The sequence below is a fragment of the Dinoponera quadriceps genome, unplaced genomic scaffold (assembly GCF_001313825.1).
Source record: "Dinoponera quadriceps isolate SergipeBrazil2010 unplaced genomic scaffold, ASM131382v1 scaffold1782, whole genome shotgun sequence".
In the NCBI taxonomy this organism is placed as follows: Eukaryota; Metazoa; Arthropoda; class Insecta; order Hymenoptera; family Formicidae; genus Dinoponera; species Dinoponera quadriceps.
Window position 1 is genome coordinate 776,958 of NW_014555947.1, and position 15,675 is coordinate 792,632.

Genomic DNA, 15,675 nt, shown 5'->3' on the forward strand with positions numbered 1-15,675 from the left:
ATCGAGCTGGTATTTTCTTATTCTGAAGTTCTCGTAATTTTCTCTAATTAAGCAAGCGGCTACTGAGCCAATTATTGCATATATCTCGGATAGATCGCTATCGTGTAGCATTCACCTTGAATTAAGCAAGCGAATCGATCGAGTACACGCTTTTGGCGCGCGACCACTCATTTCCGTGTTGTAGGGCGTTAGCACTTCCACGACTTCACCATGGCGACGGCGACACTGGGCCAGGTTGCATCGATCCTCCCGGGTAAGTCGGGCAGGTAGTATGGCTGGCCAAGCGGCCAGTACGCCGTTATCTCGGAGTCCCGACCTGGTCGTGAAACCTCCGCTTCAGGGTCGAGCTGGAGTCATGCTCGGCCGATCGCTGGAAGAATGAAGGTGATTAACAAATCGAGTCTGCGAATCATAGTTCTATAGCTTTGAGATTATGACTCTTGGATCAAACAGCTTTTGATTTACAAGATGAAAAAGGAATTGTAAAATTGAATGTGTACTAGATGTATCTGTGAGTACAGATCAAGAGATAAAGACGTGTTAATTATATTTTAAAAGGTATAATTCTGATTTCGGACTTTTTTGTAAAATTACATTTACATATCGAAAATATGTAGGTTTATGTTTTTTTTATTATCATGTCTTGTGTGTTCACTGTATTACACCTGTATCAAAATGGTAACACCTCATCTGTACTTACTATGTCTTATACCCGCTATGTCTTAGTATTGTCTAGTCTACACTTGCTATGTATCTTATGCTGACTGTAGTTGCCTATATCATTACATAGACAGTAGTTGTATTATTCTGTTGTATGACTCTATCACATTCTGATATCTGATTTAGTAAATTCTAATAGTGTATCTACTGTATCTTCTAGACATTTTATTAATAATTAAGTCGAAATATTTTGTAAAAAATAACGATCAATAAAAGAATAAAAATATTCCAGTTAATAGATGAACAATAATGGAACATAGAGGTACGTCCTTTTTCAATTCATGCGTCAAGGTACCGGTAGATCCTTGCAGCCGACAACCGACCCCCTTGTACGAACGTCCTCGGGTGTCCAGTAGTCAAAGGATGGAGAAGGGTAAGAGAATCAACTTTGCGAAGAACGAGCAAGCCGCTACCGAAGAAATCTCAGAATCTTCGAGCCAAAGTGACACCTTGGAAAATTTTCTCGAGTTTCTGGAAAGCATACCGGACTACGGGCAAGTACACCACTTGTCGAATGAGCAATTCAAACAGAAGGTCGAGTACTTGAGGAGGAAGCAGCGATTGCTCCTGCGAAACCTAAAGGACTCGTACGAAGACGTCGTAATTGTAGAAAATCCGCCGTCGCGATTGTCGATCTCGAGAAACGACAGTTCGAGGTCGAAGGACAAGCCGGATATCGGTGATCTCCAGTTGAACGGCAAGAAGTGCTATCTGGAAGAGTCCAGGACCAACAGCCCGATATTGTTTCCTTCCGGCACCTTCGCTGGTCTCGCCGAGGATCAAGATCTGCTGACGTACAAGTAAATGAAAGAGATAGATGACGAAGACTCGGATTGTTTTTCCTTCTCGCAAATATTTTCATTGACTTGGTATTTCGATCATTTTGAGATTCAGTTATGCAGGTGTACACTGTTATTTACAGACGTTTGACGCTACTTTCAGATGCAGGGACAAAGACAAGGAGACGAAGGCGTTACGCAACAAAGAGATACATTCGGCCAGCAAGAGTTGGAGCACTTGGAGCGAGTCGAAGAGCAACGACAGTTTAAACAGCGACGGCGAGGATAGTATAGAGACGAAGAGCTTGCCACCTAACAGCTCGAAAGAATGGCATCCCACGGTACCGAAGCCGTTCAGTTTCACACTAAGGTACACACAAACGTAAAACAAAGACTTCTAAAGGATATCTTAATATTACATTGCTTGCTTTCTGTTTGTGTGTATCCTTATAAATTAAACGGACTTTGTTTCAGAGAAGAGGCGGAAAAATATATGACGGAAGTTGAGACGGCCACGCGTGCGAATCAAGATACCAGGAAAAGGAGTCCTTCGAAGAAACGACGAGTCAGACCGATTCCTATCACGTCCAAGATACCGCTCTACGACAAGCTAATAGCCGAAAAAGAAGAAAGGTCAGCCTATGATCTATCTACGTAGTTCTTTTGCTTTCACTTCTAAACTGCGGCAGAATGTAAATCCCGTTCGCTTATAATTTTGGAAATTCTGTTGTCCCGCTTACTTTACACATTGTCTCGCTCATATTTTTGTTTTTCTCTTGTTTTCATTCGATATATCGACTAATTATTCCATCTGTCTCGTCGTTTTGAATATTTTTAGAAGTCGCATCGTGCGCGAGGAGAGCGCGCTGAACCTGTTGTCTCAAGTGCGACCCTTCAAGCTGGAGTGCGACCGCCGTGCTTGGCGATCCTTGGCGAGGTCCAGCCCCGAGCTCGGCGGCAAATGCAGTCGCGCAAGCTCGCGCTTCAAGGCCAAGCCGGTACCGAAAAACCTGTTTGGCACTGAAATATACGATCGAATGCTCGAGGACGAATATTACAGGTCAGCCTTGAATTCTCGAACGATTCTTTCTCTTGTGTTTTATTTCCGGAACATTTAAATCAACATTTTATATGCGCGTTTTTCGTGTCGCACCGATATCGCGAGAACACTGAAGTCGTATGAGTCGTCGTAGACTAATAAAAAAAAGAACTAAACTAGAAATCCTGTTTAAAACAATTATAATTCGAGCCGCGCGCGGTTCCAGGCAGCTCAGAAAAAGGGTGAGGGCTGCCGAGCTGTTGAAGTCGTCCTCCTTGCCGCCGTCGATGGCGAGGCGCGAGCGAGTCAAGTCCGCGTGTGCGCATTTGCAGGACACATCGAAGAAGGACGACGACGACGACGACGAGTTCGCCGCAGACAACAGCGAGTACTCGCGGCTCATCGACACCCCCGCGATCTCCGATAGGGCAAGGTCCGCGATGACAATGTTGTCCTCGCACGGAAACAACCTGGCCGCGGTCCTGAGATGTCAGGCCTCACGGTACTTCTTTATTCGACGAAAAAGCCACCGGGTGACCCGAAACGGTCGACGGTCCTCGAAAATATTTTGAGGATAATTAGAAAATTATTTGTATTACGTTGTCACTATATAGAAAATTGTGCAAACATGAGCGACGATTTGGGCCACCCTGTTCATAAGAGAGACAGATATGCCGTTTAATATAACGAGAATATAAATTTTTCAGAAGAGATTCTCTTTATTTGAAGAATTAGACAGACACAGCCAGACATTTTTAATCGCTTTAATTAGAGAGATATTCGCACGCGTAAATCACGATCGCAAATTCGTCGCAGAGAGAAATTGGAACGGGAGATACGGGAGCGAATGGAGGAGAAGCGGCGGGAACAGATGCTGAAGATCAAGGAGACGTTGATCGGTCGTAAGCCCGCGTGGAGGGCCTTGAGATCGGCCACGAGGTATGCGTTTTGAACCTACGATCCCAAGTATTGGTAGATTTTCATGATTACATCTGCTGATGCAATTTCGCTAAAAACGCAAGGCATGAACACGAGAGGGACCTGGACATACGGACGTCTCTTCGTCGCGATGAGGCGCGAGAGCAGGCCGAACGCCATCGTCTTCAGATGGAAATGATGCTGGACCGCGTGACGCAAATACCTACCCTCTTCGAACGACATTCCCAGGTATTACGATTGCTTCACGAGTTTACTTCGTGCGTCATATTCGAGTCATGCGTATTGTACGAAGATTGCGCAGATCCTTCAGATCCATACAGATCGCGCGTCTTAATGCGATGATCTTTGCAGAGCTTCCAGTCGCTCGCGGAGTTACAGCCGAAAGCTTCCCCGAAGAACATCCATCGGAGGAAGAAAAAGAAGAAGCCGAAGAGAGCCACGTCGAGTAGCCTGGACTCGTATTTGAGCTTCGTGAGTAATTCTAGACCGAATTCTGGATCGTTGACCAGCTCTTCCGGGACTCTGATGTCCTCAAGCCAGTCGTCGAAGTCGTCGTCCGCATCACGAAGCTCCGACAAATCAGCGGCCAAGTCTGAAACCTCGAAGAAGAAGGCGGATCGAGGTCCGCTGAAAGTGTCGATCAACGAGACGGCGGAACTGATCGAAGATCTTAGCGATGAGAAGTCGTTCAGTGACGAGAGATCTCGCAATGACGAACGTGAGGACGTGTCACAGAGTGACGACAACGACATCGCCGGAGAGTGAATTGTTTTCTTTTCATTTACTCCGACATTACGTCGAATTTCTTTAGCCGAACGCGCAGGTAATCGTTCCTTGATCAACATTCAATTTGGATGCTGTCTTTTTTCACAAACTTTTAATACTTTTATAATCTAATAACTTAAAATTAATATGAAAAAATTCTAGCAGAATAAAAATACACCTGATATTAATTTCTAAAGAAGGAAAACGTTGAAATCTCGTATTATCAGTGAGTGACAAAAGTGCTTTTCATGAAACTTGAGAATGAACAATACCTTTTTTTTTTACGAAAAATCGATGTATTATAATGAAGCGTACAAATATGATATGATATACATAAGTCGTAATCCATACATCGAATTAGCACCGGAATAAAATATCTATCGCACTCTAACAAACAGAGGACGCATTTTCTCTTTTCCGTCTTCTCTACGACAAAATATGTTTATCACACATACACTAGATAAAATGAAATCATTCAAATTAAGCTAATCGCAATCGGATCAAACCGCGGGATTGCCGTCTAATGAAATAAGATTAGATGAGACACTGGCGGAAGAACATTTCAGTCTGAAAACGGAGAACAAGAAATAATTAGGCACAAAACAAAATTTCTCCCGTTGAACGTAGAGAGCTCACAAACCATTTTTCTAGACATTGAATCGTTCAGTCAAGCATTGAAGCTCTCGCGGAATCTGCCGAGATCAATATTGCCTATCGATTCTATTAAACTCCACGTAGATCCGAGTCTTTATTGCAACTCGCAGTCGTCAAGAGATACAACGGAACTATCGTCCTTTCTCTCACGAGTCGCTACGTCGCCATGTATTTTAGTCCGTTATGATATTCAGGATCCAATCCATGTAGTAGGCGACTCTGGTATATACTCCGGGAACATTAGTGGTGCCGCACTGCTTGAGACCGTAGCTGACCACACCGTATTGAACAAAACGTATCTTGTTGCGTATACCGGGGGCGTTGTATATAGCAGGTGCTTGAAGGGGTCCTCCACTGTCGCCCATGCAAGAGTCTACCATGGTCAACCCGCCAGCACACATTTGCTTGTACCAAATCGACACGGAATTGCTGAAAGCCTTGGCACAATCCTCGTTAGTCATTATTGGCAACAACGCCTGCAGGAGGCTCTCGCTGCGCGGACCAAACTCCGTTGCGCCCCAACCTGTCACTGTAGCCTGCGATCAGAAACAAAAACTTGAGACAAGGCCGAAAAAGAAATTGTCTTCTCGAAGGGACCGAAAAGGATGAAATTGCTGAGGAAAGATAACGCCTGTCAAGAGATATCTAGAGCCATATCTGAAGTAACATTAGAAATTCGACTCAAAAACGCGTAATTGTAAGTTCTAATTCTTACTCTGTGTTACTTTACTTTGCAACCAGAAAAATTAAATAGGCAGAACACGTATTCTCAGAGAGCCTCACCTTTTTCTGAGCCAGTGCCGTCGCTGTACCGAAAGGCAAACAAATAGGCCTGACGCTGTAAGGCCTGAAGTCCACGGTTCTGTTCAGCCTGATGAGCGCGATGTCATTTTGCAGCTTCGTTCTATTATATTCCGAATGGGAGTGAACACTTTCGATACCAAAATCTTGATATTTCTCAGAGCACACGATTTCAAGTCCGTTTATGTCCCTGTCGCAGTCGCGCTCCTTGCTTATGTCGTGATCGCCCACCCTGACTCCTATCAGCGAGAGATCTGAAAAGTGATGTTGCGCGTCATATAGAGTTATCACCGCCTATGAGAGATGAGTAGAAAACTGTCTCCGAAATACAACAGACAGCTTTTAGGGACTGTTCAATGTTTTTCGTGAACGTAACGTAGATATTTGAAAAAAAGATAAGAAGTGGAGAAGGATCAAAGGATTATTTTGAAAAAGTTGCGAAGAAAACGATCTTTCTTTCTCCCTTCTTTTCTTTCCCTTCCTTGCACCTTTTAAAGTTTTGTATTGTCCTATTGTGTTTCCTTACTGTCCGGTAGCATTGTGACACAATGGGCGGCTGTGAGGATATACCGCTGGGAAATAATCGTGCCACCGCAACGGAACTCCGTGCCTCTTCCGGTGTCGTACGCGATCAATGCCATCCACGGGTATTCGAAAATCCTCGTTTTATTGCCGCCGATTACTCTGTCCATGGGCATGGGCCCGCACGTCTGGTGATCCAGAAGACGCAAATTCGCGTGATTCGTCACGTCCGGAGGAGGAGAGACGTCCTCGGTCTGCACCAACGTTTCCGTCGTCGTCTCTGGCGTCGGTATCGCTGCCTCCGTTGAGGTCGCACTCTGCGAAGAATATTTTATGTAACGCACAATTCAGTTTCTTCTCGCGTGGAAAATGCGCATTTGCAACGGGGGCTTTTGCGTAATGCGTCTCGGTGTGTATCGTGCTGATCGCACATTTACATGTCACGTCATTATTATCGTACGACTGATAATTTTGTAATTCCGGAAATTATATGTCGCGAATAGTTCCGCACTAATACTGATATTATCTGATATTATCGGTATTATCGCATTTAATCGTCGAAATTATAAAAACCCACTCGCAAAATGCATAAAACGTTGAAATTGAAACAGTGTAATTCAAATATGCTGACTTCTGCGCGGAAAATATTTTTCCCTTCAAGAATAAAATGAGAGAATTCTCGTTGCGATTTCTTTCATTAATTTTGTTATTGTGATTATTGTGATTATATTTTTTGTATGCGACACCAAAGAGATTTCCTGTGTGTTTCAGATCTCAACGAAACTTGAGGAATCTGGCGAATATGACGGAATAAGGATGAAGCAAAAAGTGGATGCAAACGGCCGGAGAAACCTGTTCCATGTTATTTTAGACGAATATCAAGCCACCCGTAGCGAAGCATTCGCAACGAATCTTCACATATACGAACAACGCGAGAACGATATGTTTAATTTAAGATATTACGTATATATATAAACAATAGAAGGATAAAGTCTCACACACGTAAACGTAATTGATCCACGAGTTCATCAGAGAAAATGATGATTAATTTAAAAGAAAAAATAAAGCTATCGATCTTCGTTAATAAGAAGATTATATAATAATTCATTTGAATTGTGTGTTTTGCCGTATAGAAACACTATCTTTTCCCTCCTTTTGAAATTTTGATTTATAGTTTAATCCGAATCTTCTTATTTTCTACTTTTCTCTTTTTCCACATTTTAACCGTTTACTTCAAACTAACACTCTTATGGACAAGTGTGTTCCCTTTAATTTTAGCTCGAACAATTCGATTCTAGTGTTTACCTGACTTATACAGCAGACCTTCGGATCATTTCCTTCGAAACCGCATTGCGAGTTCCTGAGGGTGTCCAACGTTTCCTGCGGCAGCGGTCTTGGACCCTTTAGGATATCTATCACGCGCTGACAGCGACGGATATTAATGCATTCGGCGCGTCTATCTGCGCACGTATTTTCTGCAAAGGTAAATTATTATCACGGCATTTCTCAAACTATCCATACATTTCGTGGCGTTCTGTGATGCAACGCGAACAATTTCCGAGAGACGTATTATCGGACATATTTCCACAAAATAGCCCGAGACGGAGAACTTGATATGAACTTCGTCTTGATATGAACGAAAGATAAAATCATATAAGCACTTTTTATCAAATGAAATAAGCTGCAGCCGCAGCTACTGCTTGATATATGTATGAATTCGCACTGAAATTAATACGAATGACTGCATGAACAATCGAATTCATATAAAAGTCAAGGTTAGAATAACTTACGCGCACTGATTACCCTCAGAACGAGGAACAAGAAGAGCAAACCGATGGACGTCATAGCTATTTCTGGTATTACTGCGCGTAACTTTTCAGCAATCTCAAAAAGATCTCACGTGGATTTCCTTTTCTTCGTCTTCTTCTTTGCTTTCTTCTTTATTTTTCTCCGCCGCTAATTAGACCGAACAAGCAATTTTCCTGTTTTGCTTCGAAGGTTATCGCCGAGTAATGCGTTTGGAACGGAGAACTCACACTCTCGTAAGAAGCAATAGTCACATTCAGCGTCCGAGCTGATCAGTCATGAAGCCGAGGTACGGACTAATACTGGCTTGTCCAGTAATATAATCAGTTTCCCGCAAGTTGACCACCGACCGACTAGTCTCTCCGCTACCTGCTGAGCCAAATAAATTGTCGGATGAAAGTAGTAGGGGAAATCGCTCCGACGATCGTGAATCGGTTGTGATTAGCAAACCATTAGCCGGTATGCCAAGCGCGGCACGGTTTGCGGCTTGCAAATTACGTCATTCCGTAAAAATCGGAAATGCGACTCAGCTTTTCCGCAAAACAAATTTATTTCCTTACATGTTATTCTTGTCGTTTTACTTAATGTTAAAGTCACACTTAACTGTTTACGACTAACAATCCAGCTGAACGCAACTAAATAAGGGTTAATTTTATTTGCTAGAAAGAAACCACTTGCGAAGTCACTTTACGGCTCGAGATCTCGCCCAAAATATTCGATCATATTGACGTCACCTTATATCTCACTCTTTTTTTCCAGAAATTTCCGGGATAAAGTTGTCATGCGGCTTTGTATAGAAAGTTTATATGTATTTTATATTGTATTTCTCGCGATAGTCATTACTGATTGACGTGACAGTTACGAGGAAACGCTAATATTTTTCACCAAATCCATCCTCATTAACAGGAAAGTCGTCGACTAGATATTTTTTCTTTCTTTTTCTTTCTTTTAGTCTTGACTTATCACTTAGCGAAATTTTTACGGAAAAATTGACGTATTAGTCGGTTAAAAGTTCTAAATTCTTACATGGAAACAACAAACACGGAACAAATCTGATTGTGTTAACTGGAAAGGGAACAACTAGATGCGATCTGGTTGAAGGAAGCAAAATTTCTGGTTTTTATGGTCCAAGTGTAGTTCTTATAATCAGAAAAACTGTTTTCTTTAAACAAAATCATCTGGTTGTTTCCTTTATGGTTGATACAACTAAACTTTTTTTCGTATAGTCTTCTCGATAACAAGCGCAAAAAGATCTAGTTAAATCAAAGTGCAGGATTGGACAAGATAATTTTAATTTTTAACTAAATTAAGTTCAAAGTTAATAGCCTATAAAATTAACTTACTTTAGTTAAAAGTTACTTAGATAAAAACTAACTGAATTAAAAGTTAAGTTAAAACCATGTATATATTTTTTTACACATAAATAACCTTTTAACTATAGATTAAATTTATATCAAGTAATAATAACTTGTATAAAATGTTAATAACTTAAAGTTAATACATTTTAAGTAATTAGTTTAAGTTAAAAGTTATTATTAACTTTTTAATGTTTCAACTTAAATTTTAACTGATTAATTAATTATTACTGAATTCTAGATTAAAGTATTATTATGTGAATTAACACTACTGTCTCAATTTTGCACATTCAGTCATCCATCAGCCGTCGATATTAAGGCGTAGTTCAATGTTTGATGCGTCGTCGCAACGTCTTTAACGATGGTTGTCGAGACATCATGACGTGGAATTAAGATCATTTTGATAACACCAACCAATAGACTCCATAATGGCTTGCGTACGATGATAACCCTGAGAGCAAGTAACGATTCAAAGATTAAACATGTTTTCAAGATCCGTCCATCATCGAACTTTGTGACATAATTTCATTTATAATTCGATGTTTTTGCATAAATAGGAGACATAATCAGGAAATAGCGAGCAATCATTTTGATAAATAAGAACTTGAGAAGTAAAAAACGTTGTAAAGTGAAGTAAACTTGAAAAGTAAAAAACGTTGCAAAATATCGCTGCGATTTTGTTCTTTATTATATATTTTATGGCCGGTAAATATTTATAAAACATTTCAAAAATTTGATCACATCAGGATAGGGATAACGAGAAAATATGTGGAAAGTAACGGGAAAAAAATAAATGTGTGTAATGCAGTTGCGTGTGAAGAGTAAAATGAAGAAAGACAAATCAGAATTATGGAGTAGTCTTTTCTTTATTTTTTTTTAATTGCTAGCTTTTAACAATATTTTACACAGTGTTTACATACTAATTATTTTGCAAGGTAACAATATTCACAATATGAACTTGACAATTTGCATTTCATATTTCCACGATCAATTGCCCAAGCTCGGAAGTGTTATTAGAAAATACGTCATTATAAATGTAGATAAAGTGTGAGCAAAATATCGCTTAACTTCAAATCTAGTTCATATGTGTTTGTCGTGTATGATTACATAATTAATACGCACTTTACAATATATGAATATATTTATGAAGAAACTTATAAAATGTCAAGTGAAATATTTTTCAGTGCTAGATCTCAGTATAATAAAAATATTATTAGTCATTACAATAAGCAACTAAGTAAGTCGGAGAACATTAAGACGTCTTTGAGAACAACAAGATGTCTCTTAAACATACGTGTTATTTTTTCAAAAATACTTCCTGTTAACATACAATCCACTCATCACGGTTCAATTATTTCCCCCGCTGCTTTCATTCTTCCTCCATTATTTTTCGCAAACAAAATTCTGATTATTTCTTGTAATTGCTATTGCTGGAAAAATCTTTCTTACTTTATCGGTCAAGATTTCATCATGTTGAATCAGCAGATATATTTTTTTCAGCAGTATCTTGTTTCGACAACACGAAATTGAGTTTAAACGAAAATAATGAATTCGACAAAAGACGCAACGATTCTTGTGTAAAATACATTTACAGAGTTCACACACCTACCGTTAGTCTTTCGTGTGAAAATCGAGAATGACGTCAACAAATTACTATTTTCACAAATCACGCATATTCTCTTTATATCTAGAATCGATTCCGTTCTACGCTCTTAATTTACTAAGAATCCAAGGGACGAAGTCCGCGACCTTGGTGTACACACCGGGCCAGCCCTCCATGCCGCAGGGCGACGGGCCAAAGGACACTACGCCCATAGCGGTCCACCTGCCGGTCCCGTCGGTCAGCCTCTCAACGGCCATCAAAGGACCACCTGAGTCGCCTCTGCACGAGTCCTTACCGCGCTTACCGCCCGCGCAGATCTGCCCGAAGCCCAGCCTGACGCCGGCGGCGCTATAGGTCTGATCGCACTGTTGCTTGTTCGTCAATGGCAATTCCAGTTTCAGCTTGATGTTGGAAGCCGAGAGGACCTCCGTCTTGCCCCAGCCAGCCACGACGAGTTTGTTGCTAACGGTCGTGTTGGTTGGTAGACAGATGGGCTTAATGTACGTGGTGAATGTAACGTCACGGCTGAGACGCAGCAGTGCGATGTCATTACGTTGGTCCCTGGACGTCGGCAAATAATCTTCGTGGGCAATCTGCTCCTCGACACCCACGGTGACGGTATCGTCGGCGCATGTCACGCTGAATTCTCCGTCCTTGATGCAGTCTCGCTCGGTGTCGGTGTCGTACTCGCCGAGCCGAACGCTGACCAACCTCCAGGTGACCGGCAGATCTTTGCCCTTGATGCAATGGGCGGCGGTGAGGATATAGCGCTTGCTGATGAGTACACCGCCACAAGCCGTTGTTTTGCCGTTAGCTGTAATCAAACCGGTCGGAATAGATGCGTGAGAAGAAAACTGTATAGTTAATGCGCGAGAAAACAAAATTTGTTCAATTCTTGCAGCTGAATAGGGACCGGATGAAAACTCTGTGATGAGAAATGATATATGTTTCTTTATTATTGCGACCGGACACATTCGTGGACATTTAGGATAAATCTTTGGATACTCAAACTCTATTGAAACCACTGAGAACCTCCTACGGGAATCGCTTCTGTTCCTGCAAACGAATTCTCATCTTGACCTCAGACAACGGAAAATTCACGTTAAACCAACAGAATTGTCTCGCACGAGGGGATCGCTATGTTACATTCGTCATTCAAAAATCGGGAGCGGTACTTAAAGCCTTTTTTGTTTTTGGTCCTTTCTTTCCACTCTCATCGACCGCTTTATAAAACTCGTGTAATAGTACTTGAAGTGAACAGTACTTTGAAGGCAACTCACGTTTCTGATATTCCAAGAGCGCCATCCAAGGGAACTCGTCGAGATCGGTTTTCTCGCCGCCGAGGAGCCTCCGCGACAAGTCGCGACCGCAGGGATTCGGCAGGTAAGGATTATCGTTCAGATCGATCGTGGAGCCGTCCCCGTCCTGCGGAGAGGGCAACGAGTCCGGGTTCGGATTGGTACCGGGGTTTGTTCTGGTGTCGTCCGGACGAGTGTTGACCGTGTTACCACCGCTAATGCAGCACACCAACGGATTCGAGCCCTCGAAGCCGCAGTGGTTTCGTCTTAGATAATAGATGGCTTGCTCGCGAGATTGTTGCAGGAGGGTCGCCACCATCTGACAATCGCGGGCAATTATACACGTGCCTTGTTGGCCGTCAGCCTCGCAGTATTGTCTTCGCTGGTATTCTACAACGGAAAAGAAAAACGGGAGTTTTGAAGCGTAATCGCAATCTTGATTTTCTTAAACGACAAAGCGCGAGATCGCGATCTTCCTTCTCGTTTCTTTTTTTACTTTCGTCTGTCTGTCTGTCATTTTTTCTCGCGGTATTTAAAATATTTTATATACCAGAGGTAAACTTGTTTACGATTAGCATACAATTTATGAGCACTAAAGGAAGAATCACGACTCGCATACAAACGTGTAATTCCACATATCTTTCTTCCATCGTGGTGACTATACCTGTTCGTTATTTCCAACACTGATCATCAATTCGATGACGTAATGTAAAATAATGTAGCATACAATCCGAAAGGCGCGATGGGAAACTGGTACCCGGTTTTAATTTTCGCGGAAGCGCGACATAAATTGATAATAATGTAAATTTATATAATCGCAGCGATTAAACTCCTACAACTGAATTTGAGATGTGAGCGATTGTATAAAAACTTCAGATATGTATATGTGTGTATATGTGTTTGTAATTACTGGTTATAATTGTTCATGTACATCATGTTACATTACGCTTTGACGACCTTGAATGCAATCAATGTTTCTTTTTTTTTTGCGATATGTAGAGAATTATAAAATAGCAACTACAGAGCATGGTTTGTTATAAATTACACTCAGAAAATAATTAGAAGTTATAACTATAGAGAGAAAGAGAGAGTGGTAAAGAGATGGCATGAGAAATTATAAATTTGAATATTCTACACCACATCTGTTACAGTAAATCGTAACTGATTTCAAAATCGTCTTTTACAAGAGCCATACTAATTACAGTTTCGAAGATAATCTCGCATATCTTGCTAAAAAAAAATAATATACGAAGCACGAAATGAAATGTATTCTTATTTTTCCCGGCGTTATTTATTTACACTGATTTACCGGTTGTATCACCGATAACCTTGATAAGTCAACTCTGTTTATCGATATCCTCTCCGAACCTATATCGCAAGTCGAATCACTCCGAACAACATATAAATTTAAACGTGCCAAAGCCTGAGAGACTCTCTAGAAGATACGAATATCTCTTGGTTAGAAACTGGACTTTATGCACAAATGATTATATGTTTGTCGAAGAAGTTTGTTGTACGATCACAATTTAGAAGTAAAAGAGACAGAAAATGATCATATACGTGTACGAAGGCAAATAAATCTGAATTAATCGGCCTTTAGCTGATAACTTCAATCCAACACGCTATCCAACAGTCACGCTATGACTGATGCTTGTATATGTGTACGTTTTAAAAATGTTGTCACTTACGTGCATCGATGTTGACGACCAACAGAGCTAAAAACTTGAAAATCAGCAGGAAGGTCGAACGAGACATCTTTGATGCTAATTATTCAATGTCGCAAATAATCAACCGGAGATCACAATCAATCACTATGATAGGAGGAGGACTCGCTCGATCTCCGCAGTTTCCACTGTTTTATGGCCGTCGCTCTTAAGACCAGGACATCGACTGACAGTGGTGTCCATGATAGAGTGACCAATACCAGGGTCAACAACTGTCCCCACCATTGCCGCGAGCTTCGTCTGGCTAATTAGCAGGGACGGACTGACTGAGAAATGATTACCAGGAAAAATCTTATCCTCAGGATCATATATTTCGCAAAAAGAGGTAAAAAGATTATGGCGTGAGCTCATTTTTTTTCTTCTCTAATGACTGAATATCGCATTATAATAACATTCGATAACTTAATAGCATTTTTATTTTCAGACATTGATTTCCTCGTGTATCGCAGCACAACAAGTGAAAGATATATTCGAGGGCGTGATTAATATCATTGGTATTTGTACATGTGCCGAGTCGACGCTACACCCTTACAATTTTCAGCCCATCGGGATTTCCCCGGTGAGTTTTTCGGCATGTTCATTCCAGGTTCATTCGCCAGCGGCGATCTTTTTCGTTTTTCTCTTTTCTGCTTCTGATGCGGAACACGCTTCAACGCCGTGTTTAGACTTAGCATAGTTGGTTAAAACTCATAAATCCACACGAGGACAGATCGGCATTGTTCTTCCCTCGGCTAGTGCAATTCTTTACGCTCTAACGTAAATCTCGTGTAACTTTTTCTGTCCATACTAATCACATCAATTATTGCATATACGTATATTAATTTTTTGTCAATCTGTCGTCGTTGAATCTGACGTCAAATAATTCTCGAGACACACGGAAACTCTGGGGTCCCGAATAATCGCAATACGCCTGGCACGTTCTTGTCGCCGAGTTTTCCTCCTTCCTTCCGCGACGATAGAGTTTAGAGAACCTGTCCCTGAGGATCGCACGCACATTGTCATGGTGTTAATAACAGATTGCGAATACGTGGAAAATGTCTTGACGTCACATCGATTCCATTATCGAAAATGAGAAAGAAAAATCAAATGATCGCACTCTTTATCATACCTAATAAACGTCAACTAACGTTATATCAATTTATCAATTTATATATTTATATATTATAATTTTTCATTCAGCAATTATATGTGTGTGTGTGTAACTATTACATACATATGTTATATTACTTATATTGTTAAATGGGAAATTATAATATTGATGTAATGTTACTATTGTCGTTGAAGATGTCCATCGCGCCTTTTTCAAACGCGCGTCCGCGCGTGAGGATTCGCTCGTAGTAGTTACATGTTGTCCGCGCGTTTTAGAAACCACAGTCACAGCATACATAGTAATGTAATTAAGTTTACATGTGATTTATTCCCTGCTAGTGTGCTTCATCATACAGAGTGCGTCTCTGTGGATACGCGAAGAGCATTAGCGCGTATGTGTTACGTATGGAAGATACTGTTGGAAAAAGTAAACACAAAAGAATATGTACATATCGCGAGTCCTTCGCAGCTTTAGTCACCATGATTATCTCGTTTCTCGGTATACTAATTCCATTATATCGTATTCGATCTCGTTACAATTACACGAGAGAGCGAGCGATCGGTGACGCGCTTCCGCGGAA

At 41.1% G+C, this 15,675-nt stretch overlaps 2 protein-coding genes across 2 annotated transcripts; one reads left to right on the forward strand and one right to left on the reverse strand.

The window, feature by feature from the left end:
• Positions 1–223: 223 nt before the first annotated feature.
• Positions 224–5,063, forward strand: LOC106746067 (protein FAM161A). Its single transcript, XM_014622239.1, has 9 exons — positions 224–384; positions 1,012–1,520; positions 1,663–1,869; positions 1,974–2,132; positions 2,338–2,559; positions 2,765–3,040; positions 3,355–3,477; positions 3,561–3,705; positions 3,829–5,063. The coding sequence occupies exons 1-9, from the start codon at positions 379–381 to the stop codon at positions 4,240–4,242; spliced, it is 2,061 nt and encodes a 686-aa protein (XP_014477725.1). The 5' UTR covers positions 224–378; the 3' UTR covers positions 4,243–5,063.
• Positions 5,064–5,069: 6 nt separating this feature from the next.
• Positions 5,070–14,127, reverse strand: LOC106745987. The gene is made up of 9 exons (XM_014622075.1): positions 13,970–14,127; positions 12,264–12,671; positions 11,089–11,797; positions 8,256–8,293; positions 8,010–8,114; positions 7,525–7,694; positions 6,224–6,536; positions 5,680–5,951; positions 5,070–5,432 (listed from the first exon to the last, which is right to left on the reverse strand). The coding sequence occupies exons 1-9, from the start codon at positions 14,034–14,036 to the stop codon at positions 5,070–5,072; spliced, it is 2,445 nt and encodes an 814-aa protein (XP_014477561.1). The 5' UTR covers positions 14,037–14,127.
• Positions 14,128–15,675: the final 1,548 nt, after the last annotated feature.

Coding starts and splice junctions, on each gene's coding strand:
- LOC106746067 (XM_014622239.1), top strand. Junction 2,133..2,337: donor ATAGCCGAAAAAGAAGAAAG/GTCAGCCTATGA, acceptor GAATATTTTTAG/AAGTCGCATCGTGCGCGAGG. Junction 3,706..3,828: donor TCTTCGAACGACATTCCCAG/GTATTACGATTG, acceptor TGATCTTTGCAG/AGCTTCCAGTCGCTCGCGGA.
- LOC106745987 (XM_014622075.1), bottom strand. CDS start 14,036: ATGTCTCGTTCGACCTTCCTGCTGATTTTCAAGTTTTTAGCTCTGTTG. Junction 12,672..13,969: donor GGTCGTCAACATCGATGCAC/GTAAGTGACAAC, acceptor TTTCCGTTGTAG/AATACCAGCGAAGACAATAC. Junction 11,798..12,263: donor GCTCTTGGAATATCAGAAAC/GTGAGTTGCCTT, acceptor GTTTGATTACAG/CTAACGGCAAAACAACGGCT.